Raw genomic sequence first — 24,732 nt, 5'->3', positions numbered from 1 at the left:
CATGAGCGATCTCCCTCTCTTCCTCCTTGATCCGGATTTTTTTTTCGTTGCCATCGAAAACGCGACCCATCCTTTCTTTACCCTGCCGCCCACCCAAGGATCACGCAATAGAACACGTGATATTTGGACCACATATCTCCCCTCCTCCCATTAACTTTTACAACAGGAAGCTTTTACGCTATGAGGGCCTGTCCCTCCTTTACACCGTGAACCACCCAAGGGGTTGGTTACGAGCCGGTTAGGCAACAGAACACGTGGTCTTCAGACCACAACATATTATGAAAAATTAATTACCGAATTTTTGAAACACTTTTTAGTGAATTTAATTAAAATATTAATTAATTTTTTATTTGGATCATTTTCTATCTTTAACTTTCAAATAGTTTAAAAGTTGACTGGAAGATCGAGGCGGCAAAATTTAGATATAAATATGAAAGAATTGTATTATTCATCGTATTGATCGTAATAATTCGAATATTATCAATGAAGTCGGATTTTATCCTCCTTTATTCCAAAAGTTCCGTTTTAGTCTTCCACTGGAAAGCTAAGACAAACAATCACATTTGTTACGAGGAAATTGTTTCATTCAGTAGCATTAAAAGAAACTAATTTCGTGAATTAACGAAAAGACAAAGATAATCCGGACGGACCACCACCCGAAAATTCCTGGAGGTACAGTACATTTTAAAAATATTTCCAGAAAGATCGACTGATTGAGAACCTTCGAGATCGTCAATTTATTTAGCTGTATACATAATAAAACTAGAACATTTACGACAGAAAATGAGGGAAGACAGTCACTAGACAGCGGAATTTTGATTTTAAAAACTGTTACGATAGCAAACAATTCCATAAACAGGAAGATATAAATAAAATAGTAATAAGAAATAATAACTGATGTTAATCTAATTGATCTGCTTCGTTAGAAGAGGGTCTTAAAAGACACGAATGCTCCGTCATGTGAATACGATACGTGTCATGAAAATATATAAAGACCTCTATATGGGTCATATAAAATGGTTAGTAAAGTTAACAAAAATTAGTAATGGTTGAGAGAATTCTAAGGAAATAATACAACAATGGAATAAGTATTTTTGATAATATTATCCTTGAAACATGCATATTTTTTTAATGAAAAACTCCAAGAAAAAATATTTTTATATGTATTGAAAGTTTTATTTTACATATAAGCATTGTTATATACGAATAAAAATATAAAATGTTCATTCTAATAGTAAATTCTATAAAGAATTAAAAGTATTTTAAAGACTTTCCTCGTTTCTTTCATATTTTCATTTTTCCACGTTCATAAATTTAATGATTAATAAGTTAAATGCTCCAGAAACGAATAAGATAATGCCAGAAATATAAAAGGAAATATCATAAGAATAAATCAAATCGTATAATATACCTGAAATGAAAAATTTTCATAAATACAGGACCAAATTTTAAAATAAAATTAAGATTATCTTACCGGCTAACGGCAAACCAATAAACGTAGCTAATCCTTGGATCAAAAGTAGAAGGCCGAAAGCGTTTCCAAATTGGTCTTGGGGAATGATTTCTAAGAGAACGACAGCATCCAGAGCAGAAACACCACCGATACCAATGCTATAAATGGAGATGAGTGTAACTATGATTCCATAATGAACAAATAGCGGTATTAATATAATAATAATTCCGCTTATGCAAATGGAAATGCTGTATAATATGGTAGGGCTTATCCGTGGAAGATCGCCTAAATAACCCAAGGAAATCTGAAAAAATGTATATATTTTAATCTCAGAAACAACTGCACAAATGATTTTTAAAAGTAATATGTAAATTTAATTATAATGACGTAATAAACTAGAATTGTTTTGATATTCATGTCCTGAAAGATAAAATAAAAGATAATTTTAAATGAATTATAACATAAATAACAGTTAATTAATGGATCGAACAAAATCAATTTTTTAAAATAAACTTCGCTAACAAAATAAATTATTTTCTAAATTCTTCCTTCCTTCATAAGAAAAATTATAAATTATATAATGTTACATTTTTTTCCTCGATCAATCTCGAGTTTCAGTTTAATAATAGTAATTCTATTCAGTGTACTAGTATAAAGCACGAGGAAACTTATAATATAAATGACGATAAATTATTTAGCTATTGATGGAAAACCATTTTCTTTCTTCTGATAAACTATTTTCCCCTCTTTTCTCATTTACGTTGATGTACGCTCTTTATCATAAGAAATAAAATAAGATACAAGAAAAAAAATTCAGATTATTGATAACGAAAACAATTGAAATGTGTGTTACGGATAAACCAATTTTTGCTATAATTCCAATTTCTTCACCGACATTACATAGTTGTACACGACAGTGGTTTCAATCAGCGTCATTCGTCCTTTCGAAACTTTTCACATTAGGATCGGTTAGCATAAATAAAAGATGGAGACCTTTTATCTACGCTAACCAAATCTATGCTCTGATCCGGATCATCTAAGGTCATCAGAAAGTCGGAAGCGCACACGTGTATATCAAATTGCTCACAGCAATTCTAGCAATCCTTATTTAAAACTAAAGTTGCTCATAGTGTCACCCGGAAGCGCAGTGGAAAACAATTTACAAAATGGTAGAAAATTTTCTGCCTTTTCGTAAATTGAAAAAAAACAAGCATTTTCTGTCTTTTTCGGCAGAATATCCGTGCTTTTTTTTTGCCATGTTAGAACTGTTTATGCATGTGTTTACAGTATCACAAGTAAAATCCGCTTACTTTTGATAGTCAGGTTATTCACGTTAAATTTAGTTGGTAATATGAACATTGCCTAATTTTGTAATTTTTACACCCTATTTGCCTTTAAAAAAGGTCAAGAGAGCCGTTCTGACGTTCAAAAAGTTCTGGGACAACGCTCTAGAACTGTTTTAAACGCCGGAATTTAAATAGTCATGTATCGACCCTCAATATCATGCAATAGACTAAACCGTCGAGGAAAATCTCCCTTGTTTCACATATTCAGTATAATTCTGAATACGTGAAACAAAATTTTTAATTATAATATTAAAACTTGCTATTATTATTATTCGACGCTGTTTTGGAATGGAACATATAATAGGAAGCATGCTGGTAAGATGGCCAATAACCAACCTAGTTTTATTATCGATTTTAACCTATCAATTACAATGCATTTTAATCAATAGGAACGCTTTTAAGGAATCCGCTAGTTGGTTGTGAAACAGAAGTGGAAAATAAAAAACCGAGCAGACGATTCTGCCAAAATGTCGCATTTTCAATTGTGTAGATTCTGCTTTCTCACAATTGTGAAACAGGCTTAATTAAGGCGGGTTTATACTTTAAAAAAAAAAAAAAAAAACTCCGTTCTGTGGGAACGAAGAAGGTCACTTTTAAAAAGCCCATTATGAGTTCGGCCAAGCCCACAATGGGGCCGGGTGGTGAAGGACGGGGCTCGACATATCCGAACGAACCACCCCGAAAAATTCCTAGGGATTTTTCGACCCGTCCGGCTTCGATCCGGTCCTCCAGAGCGATAGACTGCCACCTTGACCACTCGGCCATCCGGCCTATATGAGTTCATCCGTTTTGATCACATCCGTTGCAGTGAAACGGATACTTGCTCACACTCGCTGTTTTCCAACGCAAGTATTCCGACATTATCAAGTTTTGATTCTTCCAAAATTTTCGCCCATAAACGGTACTATTATCTTTTAAAAATTTTAACATAATATTCTCTCCAAGAACGATCGTATGAACGTGAATATTTCCTTTCCACCGCAACGAAGTTTACATCTCGAGCCGCCGTTACATTTGAACAAAAAACATTTTCTATTGGCTGATTGATGATGACGTCTATCTATAAACATCTGTATCCGTTTAAAAGTAAGAACGAGGGTTATTCCTTCCGTTCCATAATTTCGATGTCCCTAAATGGATCGTTCTAGGCGACTGTCTATACCAGTGTTTCCCAACGTGGGGCCCACGCCCCACAGAGGGGCAGTTCGATTGTTAAGGGGGGCAATTCGAAAATGTACTTGTCCAGAGTTAAAGTTAACCACATAGCCGCTGTACGCCATATTTATTGTAAATATCGATTTTAGTTAGTTTTAGTTTTCTTTCTTCTTCGTTTCCCTTTCCTTTATAACCCTTTTCCCTTGGGTAGGATTAACAATTCTGGGAACCACTGAGAACAAAGAGATGAACGAGGCCCTTAGGCTGGTGAAAGAGGAGAAAGGGCATTCTTTGCCCAGACCTCGAGGTGAACAGACACGAGTTGTGGTGTTTCGGATCGCGTTTGGCAACGACTGGAAAGTGCAAGAGACTTTGATGAAAGGATCGGGTTTTCTCGTGGTTACCATAAAACAGTGTGGCAATTAAGTGCAAGAAAAACTTCAACGAACACGACAAGAGATCTTCCAAAAGAGTTCAACGTATATGTGGGGGGACAAGAATTTTAGAAAGACTTAGGTGGGGCATAGCACAAAAAAGGTTGGGAAACACTGGTCTATACGGATCCGTTTTGCTGGATGAAATCGTCCAGCCTATAATGGCCAAGTATTTTTATGACTCTATCTAGCTATAAAAAATCAAAGAATTATGATGGGAACAATATTATTATTATTATTTTTTTTTTTTTGAATTTCTAGGGAAACTCAAAAAAATCAATGTCGGAATTAAAGAAGATACACGTTGTCACGAATTCTTTCATTACTCATCGAGCAATTTTCGATGAGCAATTTTTCAATGAGTAATTCGTCCGGATATGTCGGATCTCGTCCCTCTCCATCCGGATGCCCCACTTGGTCCTGGCCATAATGTAATTGATTAAACAGGCCCTCTTAGTGCCTGCAAGACAAAAAGTTTATTAAAAAAATGTGACTTGCTAATGTAACTTTGGTTTATTTGGTTATGGCAACGCTACACGTGGGCGATCTGCTGAGGGTGATGACTGTTGAGAGGACTTTTATGTAAAACTGGCCCCTATTTAGGTGTTACAAACGTGAAAAAACCCAGAAAACTTCATATGGCCTGCCAGAACCTACGACCAACTACCAGTGCTCACTGGTTTTAACCATTCTGCCACTGGTGAAAAATTTTAGCCAAGAGTTTTGTCAATAGACATTTATTTAAGTACGCATCGATTGTAATAAGACATAACAGAACTATCGCTTAGAGGCCGTCCATAAATTACGTAAGGGCGATTTTAGCCATTCTGGACCCCCACCCACCCCTGTGTAAGAAACCGTAATATTTTCTTTGATCCCCCTCCCCTTCCCTATCTTACGTAATATTTAGGCATAATTTTATAGAAAGATTTTAACAAATATAAATTTTTTTAATGAAACCCTAAAAACCTTAGGTCCAAAATATATAATTATTAATTAGTTAATTAATATGTACTCGCACTATTATTTATAAAAGACTATGTGAACAAATTTAAAAATATAAAAATTTAATAAATTCGAATGAACAATTTATTTTAAGAACTTTATTTTTTAATTATTAACAATCTTTTTATTATTATCATCATTAATCAACGTCATAATATTCATTTTTATATTAATTTTAATTTTCACAAAACGACGCAAAAAACATTGACGAATCGACCAGCACGTGTAAACAGAAACGTCATACAAAATAAAACAAGAGATAATAGAAACCACATTCCGTTGCCATATTGGTTACATCTCGGCTAAGGCCAAGAAAATAAACTACATGCTGATAAAATGTGCTCGGTGCACCAGGGGACTAAATCGTAAAGCTTATAAAACTCTATATAATGGGGCAACACAACCGATGCTACTTTACGCGGCCTCTAGCTGGGATCATGTAACTAGTGAAAATTGAGTAGCAAGTAAATTACTTCTCTTCAAAGACAGTTTGCCATCAGAATTTCAAAGTGCTGCAGAAATGTTTCTACTAATGCCTGTCTGATTCTAGCAGAGCTCCTTCCTTTGCCACTATGTATTGTAGAAAAGGTTCTGAACTACTACATCAGAACTACAAACATCAAGACTCAACAACAGTCTCTAGTCCTATCTACGGCTGTTCAAATGCTACCAAATTGCAATTATCTTATCTCTGATCATCACCCTGTAAACAAGGTTACCCCCAGGGTACTGTACATTTGATGTCATCTGCTTCCTCCATGGATAACCATGCAGACATTAATATCAACACAAATGGGTCAAAAGCACCCTTCATGTTGGCTCAAGTATCTGTATCTTCCTCCAAACTGACATATTTTGCTCAAAATATGTTAGAAGGTACAGATACCTCCACATATCAAGCTGAAGAAGATGCTGTCTACCAAGCTGTTCAGTGAGCCACTTCACTACCAAACAAAACTCTGTCTATCAACATTTATAGTGATTCTTAGTCTGTCCTAAAAGCTCTATTAAATCCCAATTACAATAGCAATAAAATCGCATATATCCAGCAACATATTAAAAATCTTGTAAATAAGATAACTTTTGTGTTTGTTCGTGGCCATACTGACATACTAGAAAATGAAAAAGCCGACTTTGAGGCTAACTCAGCTGCAAAGGACACTGACTTGGACTACACTCACATCCCTCTCTCACGCAGTAGCCTTAAAAATTATATTTATGACAACGCTATGCAAAAGTGGAATCAACAATAGCTGAGCAATGCAACAATAGCTAAGCTTGTTCAGAAGCCGCTGTTTGATGCTTTTTACAATTATGTTTAAAAAATATAGAAGATAAGATTATTTATAATTTTTAATTTATAGTTTTACATTTTAGTTTTCACTAAAAACCGAATACTAATTTTATGTTTACTTTGTATCATTTATTTCGGTTTATGTATACTTAGTGTTATACACCCATAGGAGTGGTGCACTTATTCAAATAAAAAAAAATAAAAAAAAAGAGAGATAGAAACAACTACACGGCCTTTCTCCCATGATAAAAAATGTGTCTGCTAGCATTATTATTCTATCACGTCACACTTGACGGCGTTAGTACAACCAGCGTTCTTAATAGAAACCGCAAAATTAAGGCCAAATTCAAAACTCCACCACTCAACGAGATGAAAAAATAAAAATAAGAATATTACGTAAGACGAGATCTATTACCCCCTATCCCTGAGTAAGAAATCGTAAGAAATCCTTGACCCCCACCCACCCGAAAATACCTTACGTAATTTATGGACGGCCCCTTATGCGTATTGAGTATTGCTGTATGATCCATAATTGCTGAAGCTGAAGAATTTGTAGGAAATATAATACGATCAAGAGAAAATTAAGATTTCAAACATTTGCAAGAATTTATTTTAAACTAAATAAAATTTAATACAATTACCAGTTAAATCTATTTAATAACCAAATAAAAATAAGCTGATTTTAAATATTAGTTTAATGTTACAAAGATATCATAGACATATAATAAGATAAGTGTCAATCGATTTGATAGTGGCTATACCACCAGACAAACACATTCATTTATTGTTAATTTTACTTTATGGTATCGTGTATGTCAAGAAGACCCAATGAACGATCCATATTCTGTTACCATTCTATCAGCAGCTATCTTAAACGAATAATTGTGTGAATTGTTATTATTAATATTAATAGCAGTACAAAACTACAATCGATCGATTTAAACTGTTGGTTATATTTTTTCTAAAATTTTTATGTCTTTTTAATTTTTAATCAATCACAATGCACGCATTTCTTATATGTCACATATACAATCGATTCCGTTTAATTGTACCGCCGGTTAATCGGGCCAGCCGCTTTATTGGGCCAAATCTCAAAGAACAAAAACCAAACTAATAAATTAATATATAATTTAATCGCTTAATTGGGACAGTAGCAGAAAAGGAATTTAGCAAGTTTTGATATATTTTAGGGATCTCCCGAAAATATGTAGACACTACGTACTGTACACTAATGTCGTGTAGGCCTAACAATTGGCAGAGACAAAGCGATTTTGTCTTTCGCTCGGGCAGTTCAGTTTCTTCGGAGGGGGACTGAACTGCCCGAGCGGGACATATCACACCGGGATCCCGTCTGAGATGGACCTGAATGCGAGCTACTGATCCTGCTCTGGATTGGACCGACTATTCCTTTAAAAGCGAAGGGACAAAGATCTCCGGACAATTTTTCAAAGTCTGTCGACTGAGTTGGAAAACAGCTAGTTTCCTTGGGAGGTATTATGTGCATAATTACGTCTAGATTCGAACAGCAGCCATCCGATCTTGAGACCAGCATCCGCAACTGGCGGACTCTATGGACGCTCCTGCCAAAGTGGCCCATCTCCAAGTAAAGGGACCTGTGCTTAGTAAGGTGACTTTTAGACAAACCCTTTAGAACATATTCTAACTAAAAAGGGAGAAAAGAAAAATCGTTTGATCAGGAACGTATCGAATGGTCAACACCTGTGTACGTCACTACTAATACTGCATTTGGCAACACTAACGTGATGCGAATCAGTTATCTATCGTCGTGAGTCCGGCAAATTTATAGTACAAATATTTTCTGTATTTTGGTTTAATAAAGCATTAAAATAGGTACCAAATTATTATTTTTTGCTTACTTATTTATGTACTGTACCTACGTATTACATATTTTAGAATTTATTATTAGTTCAATTTAATTGGAGCAGTTGCTTAATTGGGCCAAAATGGATTAGTCCCAACGTGTCCCAATCAAGCGGAATCGACTGTATTTTGGTCAGCATTGCGTACCGTACTGTACTGTACATTTATTTTCCTAGATAGTTTCTCTGAGTTCTCCTAGATGACGCTAATCGAGTGCAAATTAAAACTATGCCATATCGATTCAGTTATACATTCTATTATATGCCCTATCGGCGTTAGCAATATCTCTCTCTTTTTCCCCTACGTAATAATGACCGTGTTCAGAGAGTCTAGAATCCAAAGGGTATTGTGTGTATATTTTCAAATTCTTGATATTCTCATCTTAATTTTTAGAAAATTGTTTAAAATATGAAAAGACACTGTTCAAGGAAAATTAAATACTATATATAGATAGTAATCGATATCTGGCTATATGTTGCTCTTAAAACTATGGACTAAATTATAACTATTTTACAATATAAATTGTTTTTCAGGCAAATTGACTGACAGTCGGCAATTAAACTTTTTTTCCAACTTATTTTTAATGATACCAGGACTGTATTTCGATACTCATTAATATCCGCGACTCTTTCTATCAGTTTGTCGCGTTTTTATGCGGAAAAGTTTTTACTTTTTTATAAAAAAAAAAAAAAAACTCATATTTATAGGATACCGTTCAGTATCGATACTTTCTTTCGATACCAATCTGAATACCAGTGTCATGGTCATCCGCAGAAAATTTTCTCGGGAGGGCAAAACTTGGAAACAAATAAATTTTTAATTATTTAATTAATTAATTTTCGGTGGTTCTTTTAAGACAGAGAAAGGGTTCCTTGGTCCAGGATCTAAGGTTAAATATCTTTCTCTTTTACGATTGTAATTTGTGGAATTCTTTTACTGTGGAACACAGGGAGGGGTAAGTGCTGCTATTTAGTAGTAAATTTTGGCGTCAAGGGCTACCTTGGGTAATCTATCAATTCAAATTTAGCCAACATCCCGAAAAAATTTAGCTAAATTTTAATTTAGAAAGTTTCTAGGGGTATTTAAATATACTACGAAATATAAATCAGCAAAGTTTTAGATAACTTGTTTACTGTAAATAAATAAATAAAGAAAAATCTGAGAGAAATCGATGTATTTTAATGTAATCGAAAAGATCTATTGAAGTCGGATGAGTGTGCTCTTTGACGCCGACTTCGCCCATAGATTTAACGTTGCGAACTTTGACCTTGCACATCTCCTGTCACGGATCGAATTTTAAAATGCCGTTTGCGTCATGACCTAGACAGAGGTGGATTCTATTTGTATGCAAAATATAATTTAAATTGGTTAAGCGGTTTCGGGGGAGTTAACCGTCGTACAAACGTCAATCATTGCTCAATTATATATTAGGTAAATATTTAAATAGAATTTCTACAATTACGATTTCCAAATATTTAACAATTTACGCAATGTTATTACGAATTTTACGTAATTTTACAATTACGGTTGTAAACTAAAATCAAAGTACAAAATTTTGCTTAATCAACCTAGAATTGTGTATAGATAACATTTCTCATTAATTTAATGGAAAAATAAGCCGGATATTCTGTTAGCTGTACAGAATCCTCATCTGTTAACATCGTTTATTCAATATTAAATTAATGCTTAAAAAAACAAAATATATGAAATAAAATGCTCTATATATTAACAAGCACATGGCAATAATTTCAACAATTGTGCGATTTATCTCCCATTCTAAAATTAATTAATTATTTTGAATTAAAATACGATTAAAAATTGCAGTTCGGCATTGTGACTATGTCACAATAACTAATTTCAATTTTATTGTAATATATCCAAGGGCTTCGAAAGTTTGTATGGTGTAGGGGATAGAGCGTGCCCCCTTTTTTCTTTAGAATAAATGAAATACGTAGAATGTTTCTTTATTAATAAAGAAATATTTTTAAAGATTTTATTTTTTGTTAGTAAAAACAGCATTAATTTACGAATATGAACTACTAAGGGGCCCCTAAGTTTTCTCTTGGCCCGGAAAAATTCCCTAGCTTCCCACAGTCGACGGCCATGATAATATCAGATTTAGCAAATCTATTTTTATAGAATAACGAAGAGTGCCGTTAAATTAGAAAATTTTACCGTATCCTACTGCATATACAAGTGGAAGCAATACTAATGGGTTGAAAAAATGGCGACACGTTAGATCATTACGTAGCTGAAGCGAGACGAAAGATTATCTGCTTTTCATTCTACAGAACACGTCAAAAGAATTTACCAAAATCTGTGTACGATCAGAGCTGCCTATGACGTCCAACTCTTCTCAAACTGTCAAAAATTTGCAGCTGGTTTCTCTCTCCTGGACAGCAGCCAAAGTCAAGGATATTCATTCACCACACGCGGTAAATACATAATACAATAAATAAGAAGCAAACCAGATTAGAATATTTTACTAATTTGATAAATATTAAAGTACACGGTCGACTAAATTTTCGAACGATTCTGAGAATAAAACTACCAGTAATATGAAAATGTTTTTGCATTGACACCATTTTGTATGGGGAGTGAAATGTGGGTATGCAATTGTGAATCTGAAAAATATAGATATTTGGTGTTCATTAGTACTATTTTTTAATTATTATTCCTTGTGATTTAATTTATGCATAAAAATAAATGTGTTTTTTTTTCTTTTATGTTTTTTCCCTCCAAGTTTTTCCATAATAACAACTGTACACCTACTTTTGCACACACTCCTGTATTTGACGTGGCATCAGTATATTTTTACAATTCAACTCTATTGAATAAAAATTGATTTCCAATAGTCTATATAAATAAAAACAATAAAAGAATTGTCCTTACATTCTTATTATTTAATTAAAAGTTTTAAATAATCGACTAATTTCTTTATACATTTAAAACTTTGAAAGTATCATTCGCAGGAACATAAGGAATGATTACCAACTTTAATCATGTTATTATAGAGAAGTTTTAACATGTTAGGTTCACTTTTAGTAAAAAATATAATTATAGTAGGCCTATACTTGTTTTCTATTGACTTATGCATTTACTTATTACAAATTATAGGAATTCTTGTCAGTTATTATATCAATCATTTACCTATACTTATACAAATTAAGGATAATTAAGAGAAGACAAGGGGTATCAAAATTAGACAATGGAAAATGTACATGAAACAGCATAACTATATTTTGAAATATAGAATGACAAAGTGTAAATGGTATTTAAAACTGCTATTTAAATAATAGCAGTTTTAAATACCAGATTACTTAATGAATCATCAAACACCTGATGCTGAGAAATGTTTAGTAACTTAACTTTTATTTATTTATTTTTTTTATGTAGAATTTCCACGCGGAAGCTAGTCCATCCGCATCCCTGACGTTAATACAACCATCCTTTAATTTACTTTTATAGATTTTGATTTTTCTTCGTGCATTGCTAATAGTGGGGAACTCATAGCCCTGAGGATAGTCGCTTCATTCCTTTTAACCAGAGTCCTCTGCTTGTGCCATACAGGATAATACTGTGTTGCGGTACCCTTTATTAATGTCATATTTGTGCTCCTTAAGTCTGATAACTAAATTCCTTCTTGTGACCCAAATATAGTCCTTTTTAATTCCTAATTCCTGATTTTAAAATGGAATTTTATATACGCCCGCTTTTTCTTCTTTTTTAATCATGTCTTTATCATTTCTTAAAATACTGTATAGATTAGGTACTCTTTTGAAAACTATTTTTGAGTGTTTTTTGTCTGACACTTGTTTCATGATGTTCTTGATGTCTGGATTATGTGAACTTGGAGATTTTAGGGTACTTATTATATTGCCTCCTTCATATCTTTTAATTAGTCCTTCTATTGTACTCTTTTTATATCTCAAGTTTGAAGCTGTTTCTTTGATTCTATTAATTTCTCTGATCCGGTCCAGCACATTAGAGCAATATGAATACGCTCTTCTAAGAGTGCACGAAAGGTGGACAGTTTGTATCCGTAGGGGTCGTTCGAGTTAGCCGGAATACTGCCTCCTTCATATCTTTTAATTAGCCTAATTAAAAGATATGAAGGAGGCAATATAATAAGTACCCAAACAAATCAGTTTAAATTAAATTCAATAGAATAAAATTACTTTCCTTTAAAAATATATCCAATATTTAGAATTTAGAAGCCTTTTAATATTTAGAAAGGCCTCAAACAGTTCCTAACTTATAAAGATTTAGTTATTATCATAATAACTGAGTCTTTATAAGTTAATAATAATAAAAAATATCGGAAATCACAAGACAGGAATGTAAGTAACCCTAAGACGAAAGATCTATAAACAAACAATTTATTTAATGTGACATGGTCAAAATGCCGGGCTGCAATTTTTAATCATATTTTTAATTTATTTAACTTAAAATATATGTTCTCCGCCTCAAATTAGTAGTGACTTGCCCCTGTACATCATACTTTTCCTTTAACAACACAGTCGTGCCGGTCATCTATCTAACACCTTTCGGAAGAAAACTTTTGAATTAAAATCATGTTACTTCCGAGCTAGACCGGAAATTCGAGTATAGTCAATCGGGGCCTTCTGTTCCTAATGTTTCCATGGCTGGTCTCGTCTTTCATCTAACTCCGTTCTCGAGATTAAGAAAAGACAGACAGACGAACGACAGTAGGAATATATAGGACAATTTTTTTTTCAAATTGCAGCCCAATAAATACTTAATTTTAAATATCGTGAACAAATAAGAATTAGTATAATGTGTGTTCTTATTCACATTTTGTTAGGAGCGTTTAGGGGAAATAAATTGACTAAAACAAAGTCTTTTAGAGAATGATTCCTAAAGGCCATGACACACTAGGCGATTTTTGTGGGAGAGGAGTCAAACCGCTTTGAATTTAGGAGACAAAAAGTCTCTCTGTCGATCGCTGCAGCCAATGAACGCGCGTAGATTTATCACATGAGTACAACTCTTGTTTACAACACAAAAATATAAATGGAGGATAGTTGTTCGTCGGCGGTTTACAGGACAAGATGTTTAATTTAATTAATCCAATCGTAAGAATCTATTTACGGTATAACCAAACTATTAAAGAATATACTATGACTCCGGCAACTTGTCTTCTCGTGTGTCCGAACATTGGTGAATGTCAACAGGTTTTCGTCGCTTGGAGACATGTCTCCCGGCGAGAAATCGCCTATTATGTCACGGCCTTAAGGAAAGGTTCAGGAGAAATATTGCTTTAGAAGAATTATAAATATATTTTTAAAAATATAACTCCTAGAAATGTGATATCGGGTCACTATAATTAATTTATACAGTGTATATTAATTAGATTACAAACACACACAGCACATATATATATATATGCATACATACATATACATATAGTATATACATATGTAAATTATTAATAAAAATATACAGTATATATAGCATTTTTTATTAACACTTGCATTAATGATATTTGTCAACTGAATTTAAGCACTTCCATGAACATACTTATAAAAAGGATTATTTAATGTTATATTTAGCTATAATTGTTCTTAGATTTACATAACAGAATTTAAGGAAATTCATATGGCCCTATGCACAATGATTTTGAAACATTATATTACATTAGGAATGTAATTTAGGTTTGGTTTGATAGAATGAGGCAATGAAATACATGGGTGATCTGCCAAAGGGTGTCTCCCAGGAGGACTTTCGGTAAGAAACTGATCCCTATTTAGTTGTTAAAGGCTCTCACTCGGACATTTGCGATATTTCATAAATTTCCCGAATTCCTATAATCTTAAATCAATTTTTGGATGGATATACAAGGCCCTTGACATATAGAATTTGAGATTGACATACTTGCCATCTTTCTGAGATTTCTCACTTTATCAAATCAGATTTGTGAGTGAGGCCTTCTAAATGACATTTATTGAATATATATATATATATATTGCTATTTCTTTCGAAAATGCATGCGAATATATATATATTCGCATGCATTTTCGAAAGAAATAGCAATCGTCAATAGCAATAATTTTTAAACAGATTATTTAATTATTATATTGAAGAGTTTATTTGCAAATTAACTAGAGAATTGAATACTTAATAAATCATCAAACACCTGATGGTGACAAATGTTTATTAAACAAACATTAACGTTTTCGACCCATTATGATAGGTCATCTTCAGATGCAACCGAAATTCGAACGTATTTTAACTTAACATTTAAAGACAAAACGTTCGAACACTTTTACATCTTATACTTAAAAGCATTTTTTGTGTATTTATTTGATTTTTATTTTATTTTACATGTGTTATTTTTATTTTATTATATTTACATCGTTATTGTATTAGATTATTTAGTATATTTTGTTTTATTTTATTATTTATTTGTTAATTTATCTAGTATTTTGTTTAAAATTAGGGCAGCTGCGGGCTAAGAATTTTTCTGTTTTAGTTTTACTTTTATGTAGAATTTCCATGCGAAAACGTTGTTTGTTTAATAAACATTTCTCAGCATCAGGTGTTTAATGATTCATTAAATATTTTAATGAGCTGAGTATGATATTTAGTTAGAGAATTGGAATTTAACGACTTGAAATTTATGTAGATTTAAATATTTCTAAATTATGTTCACTACAGTATTTGTATTTACTTCTTCATCAAAGTGACTTTCGTAATTTATTTTTTGATTTTGAAATTATGTTTTGTAAAAAAAAGAAGGACAAAATAATTTAATCAACTTGTTTTTAATAAATAACACATTATATTAAATTTGAAAATTTATTGATATAAATATAATATTCTTTTATAAGATTTCTAAGTTTATAGCAACAGAATATAAAAGATAGATTACTAAATTCAAAGTGCTCATGTAGATGTCACGTTATAAAATTATTTTAAATTATGGTAATTGGTATGAGGTGACAAAAATTACAATAGAAAGTTTGGTTTTGTGCCGTGTTATGCATAATTACATGAAAACTGTGGATTAAAAAATAAACATTTTTTAAAAAATATTTTCTTTGTATATCATTTATACAGTTTAAAAAACGTGAATTTTTATTTAAAAAGATGTAGATAGCAAGAACAATTCTTCCTAATCAAATTAAGACGAGTATATCATATTTATTTACATATAAATTTTTTAAGTATAATCCAAGTCTAAACAGAGACACATGATTTCCTTTTGTTTATCGAATGGATGAAATAAAATATCATATATAAACTACTAAGATAAGTTAAAGAAACTGTATATCTGTATCCTATATTTATGTTTCAAGTGAGCCAATTAATACTTTTAACCTCTTAAATATTACTAAAACTTTCCTCCTAAATATAAGTGAAGACAAATGATTAAATCAATAAACTTTTATTTAATTTGTTAATTTCAGGGGAATTTTTCACAAATATATTATAGAATATAGTATTGCATCAAAACATCCGCTGGTCGAGGGTTTAAGAGAAAAGGGGAAGGGGAGTGTCCGTGGTTTACGTATCTCAATCACTTCTACGATTATAATTTATGCAATCTTTTACTCGATCAGGGTAGCAAGCGGGGCACTTGTGCCCCTCCTGCGAATGCCCATAATTCTATGCATAAATTTTTCATTCTTAACATTCTGAAAATAAACGTCTATAAATTTGTGGAATAAATTGGTTAAAGTTACCGACATATTTGTATATTTATTCATTAAAATGTTTACTATTCCCAATAATAAAATGATGCTTTGAGAAGTTTGTACTTTAATACATAAGTAAATAATATTTTTAAACAAATTCGTAGCTTTTACGATGTAAAATTATAAATATTAAATTTATAAATCTCGATATTTTTTACATAAATAAGAAATTAACAACACTTAGTTACTAACTAAGGAGTCATATACCTCGTATGAAAAATATGTGAGAGCCGCATTCCGTTTGGAATGGTTTTTTATACAGTATAAAACCTCCTACCCCTTATGGATTGATAATAATAATAATAATAATAATCAGCGCAGAGCCCAAACGGTTAGGAGTTGTAAGTTGAAATTTGATACACAGTTAGGATACGTACACTAAAAAGAGATTTTTCGAAATTCCCCCCGCGGGAGAGAGTGAGAAAATTAAGACTTACCCTGAAGAACTTGGCTTCTACTGTACTATTTTAGATGCGGTATTTTGCATTTTTGCGGAAAATCGAACATATTTTTAGACCCATTAGAAATTCTCCAATTAATCTCGGAATAGGGGGTCTTACTTTTGCACCCAGTGAAAACGGGTTAGATCGGCTATAATGTATTAATCTTCGCTATCGTTACTTTTTGCTCGAGCAATGCCGGGCTCATCTGCTAGTAATATATAAGGGGTAGAGGTTATATATTGTATATATAAGGAGTTCAATTTATTGGAGCAGCAATAAAGGTCTAGAAGAGCCGCCCTTAGTTACATACCTTTTTCCAAAAAAAAAGGCCTTTACGACTAATTAAATTCTTGCATGTTGTCAGGAACTGCTTAAAGTGTTTATGGAAAAATTTTTAATTAATTATTAATTTATTTATTCCTTGATTATCTTTATGCAAGTAACGAGAAAAGTAATCAAGGGTAAGGTATTAAATAAACTTCATTACGAACACAAGTTAATATGTAAATTTGTTATTGTATGTAAAGATATTTCATACTTCTGTTAACAAATAATTAATATATTTAATATTTTTTAAATAAAAAATGAAACGGGAATCGATAAAAAATAATACAAGATAACTGAAATTTTTATAAGAGAGTAACAATTACAAAAATATAAGGAAACACCATTTTTCAAACTTGCCGGAATTAACCTGAATTAAGAATGTTTTTATATATTTATTTTTGAGGGGATAAATGTGGTTGATATTGACTAAGTCATGTTTTTCATCAAGGTTAACAAACAAGTTGGAACCCAATTCATTGGAAATTTATAAAGTAATTTTCCGTTAGAGCTAAACAATAAAATAAAGTATATAATATTAATTACGCAATTAAATCTTTCATTATATAAACTTTAAATATAATAAAAAAGCAAATTATATATTTCTTTTTAGTTCCTTTTCTTGTGTACATGATCATGCTAATTTTGAACTCGAATTTAACACAAAAATAATCAATAAAACTGCCGTATAATTATAAGAATAAAAATTACTTAAATTCCTATAAACATTTTGTAAACAAAAAAAATTTAGCATTGAAATAAAATTTAAAAATGTTTGAATTAATATTCTGACCGTGTTATCGTTTATCTTCACCGGCGGGATTAAGAATTTCGAGAGGAAATAAAGTTATAAATTCTGTAAGCCACATAGAAGAGTCTTCGCTAACGCTCTGCCTTAAATATAGTAAAAAATACGATCATAAATATATTAAGATATTACTCTTTGTCCGTTGTATAGCGGGTCCGGATATGCTATAAGTACACTTACGCGATGATCTTTTACAACTGATTGCTGTTGGCATAATTTATTTATATCATTATTTTTTAAATAAGAAATTCGAATTAAATAAATAAAATATTTTCATTTAAAACCTGTGCTATTTTTTAAAAACATTTCAAAGAACAATAAAAAATATCTACAATGACGAAAAAGCGCATATCTCACGACAGTCCTTTAAGGTCAAGCCAAGGGGGTGTAGCTCAGTGGTAGAGTGTTCGCTTCGCATGCGAAAAGTCCCGGGTTCGAACCCCGGCACCTCCATGTGGTCATTGATATTTTTGGGCCTTTTTATGCTCTCTATTGAGTGGTAAAGGGCCTTAAACCACAAAGAAAAAAAGTCCTTTAAGGTCAACTCATACTAAAGCGCTGAGCAAACCAGCAAAATAGTTTCTGCAGGATGATGTAGTCCCACATATATACTAAGGACTTTTAAAATCGAGCGAGAACTACGTCCAAAACTATGGATTTGCTAGTAACAGAAAATTAGTCCATAAAAATTTGTTATTTATTATGCATAAAAGTAAAACCAGAAGCTGTAATGCTCACTTAAATAAAAGTAGACGTATACATAGCGAATTTAATCATTTTTGTAAACAACTAAATAAACATCCGGACAAGTTTCATTCATATTTTCGAATGAGTATATCAAGGTTTATATTTTGGACAAAATGTAGCATAACTCAGTTTATCTAAAATTGAGTGACCATCCATCCCCGATTTCCGGGACAGTCCCCATTTTTGACCCTCTGTCCCCGGAAATGAGCTTTGTCCTTGTGGTTACTGTAATACTGTCGCTACCACAGTTTTAAAAGGACGTGTCTAATGTCTTCAGTGGTGCCGGCAATTCTATTTTTATGAAGTAACCAATTTTTTGAGAAATTCAAAAAATGAGTCAAATTTTACAACTCGCATAAAAAATATAGCTAAAAAGAGCCAAAAGTAAATACTATGAACCTTATTGAAGGAGAGCTATTTGATTGAAGCGAACGAGCTCAATCAAAATTAAAATGTTTAGGTCTCAGATAAAGATTTATAAAAAATTAAATCATGCATTTGGCGTATTAAAAATAAAGATTATCATGCTAATCCGAAGTTGCCTATTCACGATTAATCAAAAAATTGAAGAACATTGAGCCAAATGCTAACAAAGAAACTGTTGTGAAAAGTATTTTAAAAAATATAATAGTGTCTTGTTTTTTATGACTGGTGTAACCAACAATAACAGATTTAAATAAGTTTCTTCATCCATCCTCAAACAGTTGCGCCAATCTTTAGGTACTAACTTCAATTCTGAGAACAGGTTTACATGAGAATACGTGCCTCTCCTTTTAAGCCACTCTACTCCACACACTTTTATGAGCATGCTTTTTCACGGGTATTTAATACAGTTTATTACCAATAAACATCCAACAATAGCCAGTACATCATCAATAGATACCACGGCCAATTGAACTGACTGACAGGTATTCTGGGGTGCTTATACTTTTGGAATCAAAGTGAACCAAGATCACTTCGATCGTTCAAATCGTGTATACAAAGGAACTACTGCGATCCGATCAATCTCTATTTGCGTATACAAATGCCATTTAGGATCAACTGGATCGCGATCAAACTAATCCGTGCGGAGGGTAGGATCGTTTGGATCGAATAAAAGAGATTAAAGATGGCGGCTTCCATGGTTGAAGTTAAGCTTACAGTAAATAACGAAGAAATACGTTTAATTGTTGACAAGGAAACTTATTTAAAACTTATAAATGACAAGTAAAAACATCATTATTAAAATATCCGATAAACTGAGATGAAAAAATAAGTATTTAGATACAATTTTGCTAGATCGTATAGCAAGAATGTATGGCATGCACTTTCATCTTTTCTGCAGGTTTTATTTTTTAACTTTGCGAAATTTTTATTTAAATTTTATTTTGTGGAAAACAATTTTATTCACAGAGTAATACGATTTAAAAATTCGTATGAATGAGCACAAACAATTTTGTCAAATAAACGATAATTCATAACAGCGTATGTCGTTTAGTACTAACTACAGTTTTAATATCGAGGGATAAAATGGATTATTTTAATTTAATTAATTGATCCTTGTTAGTTAACATATACAGAATTTCAAAGATATTATACGTATAATACTTTTAAAATTCAGTATATCTTAACTAACAAGCAGAGACTATTATTAACTAACTAATGTTTGCCACCATCTTCGATCCTACTTGTATACTTTCTGCCATGACAGAAGCTATCTGTATCATGTGACAAGGACTAATCCGATTTTACAGATCGATCTGTACAAAACAAAAAGTATATGCACCCCTGGAATTCCTTAAGGCTATGCCTGCGCAGTTATTCCTCAGAGGATTTCCTCCCCGTGTGTGGGCCCCTTAAGCCTTAAGGCTACACTGCAGGAGTCGGAATTTTTACTCTCCCTGTAGCCGACTTCTGTCGAACTACCCACAAAATCTAGTAATGACACAGTGCACTAGCCAATCATGGACCGATCCAAGGGGCGCTACAGCTCTCCCCATTAATACAAAAAGTAATTATTTTTGTGTTCGACCTTCAAAACATTGTTTTTAAAAACAATTATGATGGTAAATATGGTTTATTTTGCACAGGTTAATTCAGATATTTTTAATTTTTGAGATTTTTTCCTGGATGCGTCACTACAACTAATCCCCGACTCGCAACTAATCCGTAGTTACGACTGCCGAAACTACTACAATAAAAATTATTTGAGAGTCCACTAATAGCACGGTACAACAATTAAATGTTAAATTTAATATTATAATAGGCAATAAATACAATATACAACAATAATTCGTTAGTTTATTCATATTTAACTAAAACTTGTGTTCTAATCGCCCAAAAAAACAAACTTTATGAGGAATTGCTCGTTCCTAGACTATCATTTTATTCTCAGATTCATAATAACGTTATTTAAAATGAATGTTAAATTAAATCAATAAAAGTAAAATCAATCCCTCACGAAAATTTCAATACTTTTGACGTTCTTTAAACGTGATTAAATACATGCCTGTGTCTGTGAACTTTGTTAATAAAACAGTATAGTTAATTAATTAAAATATTAAATGTTTAAAATAAAACACGCATTAACAACGTCATTGTATTGTATTACGATACGTACTGTACACTCGGTAACGAATACATAACATGGATTACGTAATGCGGTACGTAATACGAATTATAATATACAGTACTACATACATATGCAATATTTTAGAAACTATACCTTATTATCACTATTATTTTTATGTTTGACTGTGGGAAGTCCAAGAACAGATTACCATAGTAAATCGGGACTACCTATTATAACAGAAACACACAATATTTTCGGTTGTACTTGTACGTATTTATTTTATAGCTTACGATTACGCGTTAATGATATTGATAATAAGAAATAATTTTCTTTATTTGCTTTATTATACATTTCCTATTCGTAGCAAAAAGCGTAAGAAATAACTTATAGTTAGTTATAGAAAAAACTATTAATTTAGTTGGTAAGTTCAAATTATTTTAAGCCTACCCAGTGGCCGAGTGGCTAAAACCGCTGACATTGGTAATTGACTAATTGGTCATGGATTCAAACATGGAGATAAATCCGGAAAACACGTGGCCAGCCCGTGTCTCCCCGATTTTCTTCATGTTTTTACACCTAAATAAGAGCCAGCTTTCCACAGAAAGTCCTCCCGAGAGGCATTACCCACATGTCGTGTTACCGTATACAAAACAAAAAGTTATTTTAAAAAGAATATCAATTTACATTGTAATCGTTACTATACTTTGCTTAATTCTTCATTGACATTCAAATTAAATATATTTTATTAATAAAATTGTGCGCATTAGATATTAAAGTTCACAAAACTTGGCACCATCTTTACATATAAATCAAATCGCTGCTTATTTAAAAACGCTAATACTTTTCATTAAATTAAAACAAGAACAAAAAAAAAAACATTTTCGGTGAAACATCTACAAGTATTTAACAGTTTAGAATAACGTGAAACTGTATATTAGACTTAGCTATTCTTATATCAGCCCTTCGAGTCTCAAAACTGGGTATTTTGAGATTCGAAGGGCTGATTGTTTATACTCAGGCGTAAAGTTAAAACCGTTTGCAAGAACGAAATTCAGATTGGCCCAAGTTTATGTCAAAAATGTGTAATAGTAGTACACAAATTTAGACTTGTCTGGTGGTTAGTCTAAGCGCGTTATGTTATGAAAAAGTGTTTGTGCCTTTGATGTGTCTATTCGTCAAAAGTCATTATTTTCCTTTATCTACGTTATTTCTAAGTAATGGAGTCATTTGGAATATGTTACACAGAATGGAAAGAATTACGGAAGCAATTTACAGAACAGTTTTCAGAGATCGTGTAAGTCTTCTACGAATTTAGACGTCGCGTCGTTTCGTTATAACGTCGTAGAGGAAAGATACAAGAAATCATTTACAATTATCGCTGTCGAATTTCCTTTATAAACAGTAAAATTTATTCTATGAGAGGGGAAATAAATGCTACAGGTAGCAAATACGATTCAATTAAATTAATATTAACAGAATTTCATCTTATTTTTCACCTCATTCATCAACATTCCGGTTGTAGTAGGAGTGTTGATGAATGAGGTGAAAAATAACGAATGAAGGTACTGACGGCAAGGATTGTGGATAATACGCGTATGTATGATTAAGGAAAATAACACAGGAAAAAAACATGATTTTATTATGGAAATTAGTATTAAAAAAACGGTTGGAATATTGAAAAAATACGTGAGAGTATTGAAAAAGTGTTTGTGCCTTGATTAGCTTGTATGAAAAAAAGCTCACTGAAAACGGAAATATTGTAATTCCAAAATGCTTTTGGGTAAAAGAAAGTTGTTGATTGGCTAGTTGATTGTTGATTGGCTATTTTTGAAATCTACGGATACCATAATTATTAGAAAATAAAATTTCAATATGTAACCGGTGTCTGAACCGGTTACATACTGAAATTTAAAAAGTAAACAAAAAACGGAATAAAAGCAGAAGGATAAATCATAGTTTATTTGTGTGTTAGATGTAATAATATCTTCTTAAAATTTTCATAAAGAAAAGTGACAAAATTTTAATTATGAATCATACATGTAATATATTTTGTAAAATTAATAAACTTATTTGCTGCTTATGAAATACATAATGCGCCAGAAACGCTTGACGATTTTTAAATTTTAATTCGCAGAACATGGTGGCCATTTACAAAATGTTACCTTTAAGATATAACAATAATAAACATTCATTTTCCATTTTAAAAATGTATCTGTTCATAGCAATAAATATTTACCCTTTCTCCTGAAGTGTTACTTTATTTTAAAAACCCTCAAGTCTTTCTGGCACACCCTGTAAAACCGCTTAATAATAACTCACCGTTCCAACTGTATTTAGAAGGCCAATAACAGATAAAAGGAAGGCTGATTTTTTCTCATCGAAACCTTTTCCAACTGCGTAATCATGTAAATAAATATTAGGCATTTCGATACAAGCATAGAGCAAAACGTTCGATAAGCAAAATATCGAGAAAGATTTATATTTAAAAAGTGTAAATAATGTTTTCTTCAATTCACGAAGTGCTTTTTTAATCTCCTAAAAATAAAAAAATAAGTAAACTTTAATCTGTTATTCATAAAGTTTTATCTAGCCTATAGAGATTACCTGCATTCTATTGATTTTCTTACATCTTGCCGTGTTGTTAGATGATTTTATGATTGATTCTCTACCAAAATGTGATTTTAAAACATTAATAGTGTAATGGCTTCCTCGTAGACGTACATTTGAAAGACTATTTGTTTCAATTAAATTCATTGATTTTTGCAGTGAATGAGTACTCGTGATAACATTTTTTGAGGAATGAAGTGGATTTACGGTTGGTTCGCTTGAAAACCCTCTAACTAATGGTCTCTTCTTTACATTTATCCATGCATCATCGGTTGTTTCAAAGGGATTTTTCTTTGTTTTCTTAATATAAAATCCAGCATCTCTTATTAAACAACCACAAATAGACAAATTAAGCAAGATACCTCCTAAGATTAAAGCAGCTCCCCGCCAAGTAAAAGTATCTAACAAATATATTGTTAGAGGAGGAAATATAAAAGATCCAATTCCTTCACCACATACAGAAAGTCCTGATGCAAAAGAAAATTTCTGATCAAAATAAATTATCAAAATAACAACTGAAGAAAGCAAACAGAGAGACAATCCAAAACCACATAATGTTAAACATATGATAACATCGGTAATGGATCTAGCAAAATATAAAGCAGAGAAACTAAAACCTGATATAATAGCACCGACAATACAAGTGAGTCGACATCCCCATTTCTTTTCGCAAAATCTAGCAAGAGGACCATTTAAAAGCGGAAGACTAAAGAAAAAGGAACCAATTATGGATGTAATCGCTTTACCCTGTCCAAAATATTTTAAAAATTCAACATAAAGTATTCCAAAAGAGGAATATATACCAGCGATTAGAAGACTTATTACAAAACATGATAATACAATTACCCATCCATATCCACTATCTATTGGAATTTTAGATAAGATTTTGCCTTCTGGTTCCATTTTGTACGTTGATTCAAGCAGAAATTATCATTATTTCTACTAAACTTGAAAGAACGTTGACTT

The 24,732-nt window shown here is 31.9% G+C and overlaps 2 protein-coding genes and 1 non-coding gene across 4 annotated transcripts in view; 2 read left to right on the top strand and 1 right to left on the bottom strand.

Annotated features, from left to right (window-relative positions):
• Window positions 1-24,732, top strand: part of LOC136983714 (cilia- and flagella-associated protein 77-like) — a 233,549-nt gene that overhangs the window by 140,162 nt on the left and 68,655 nt on the right. The gene's annotated exons all lie outside the window — the stretch shown is intronic.
• On the bottom strand, window positions 1,181-24,732 carry LOC136983710 (monocarboxylate transporter 12-B-like). 2 transcript variants are annotated; one of them, XM_067280539.1, is made up of 4 exons: window positions 23,764-24,732; window positions 23,479-23,694; window positions 1,475-1,611; window positions 1,181-1,411 (listed from the first exon to the last, which is right to left on the bottom strand). In XM_067280539.1, exons 1-4 carry the CDS (start codon window positions 24,667-24,669, stop codon window positions 1,381-1,383), a joined length of 1,290 nt encoding a protein of 429 aa, XP_067136640.1. In that variant the 5' UTR covers window positions 24,670-24,732; the 3' UTR covers window positions 1,181-1,380. The 2 variants fall into 2 exon arrangements, with proteins under 2 accessions (XP_067136640.1, XP_067136639.1); XM_067280538.1 differs by having other exon boundaries at window positions 1,475-1,757; window positions 23,764-24,730.
• Window positions 18,243-18,314, top strand: TRNAA-CGC (transfer RNA alanine (anticodon CGC)). The gene has a single exon. It is a non-coding gene; the product is annotated as a tRNA-Ala (tRNA).

This window comes from Centruroides vittatus, unplaced genomic scaffold (genome assembly GCF_030686945.1).
Source record: "Centruroides vittatus isolate TY-2023 unplaced genomic scaffold, ASM3068694v2 contig_884, whole genome shotgun sequence".
Taxonomy (NCBI): Eukaryota; Metazoa; Arthropoda; class Arachnida; order Scorpiones; family Buthidae; genus Centruroides; species Centruroides vittatus.
The sequence above is the reverse complement of the archived record's forward strand: the minus strand, read 5'-3'. Positions and strand labels throughout refer to the sequence as shown.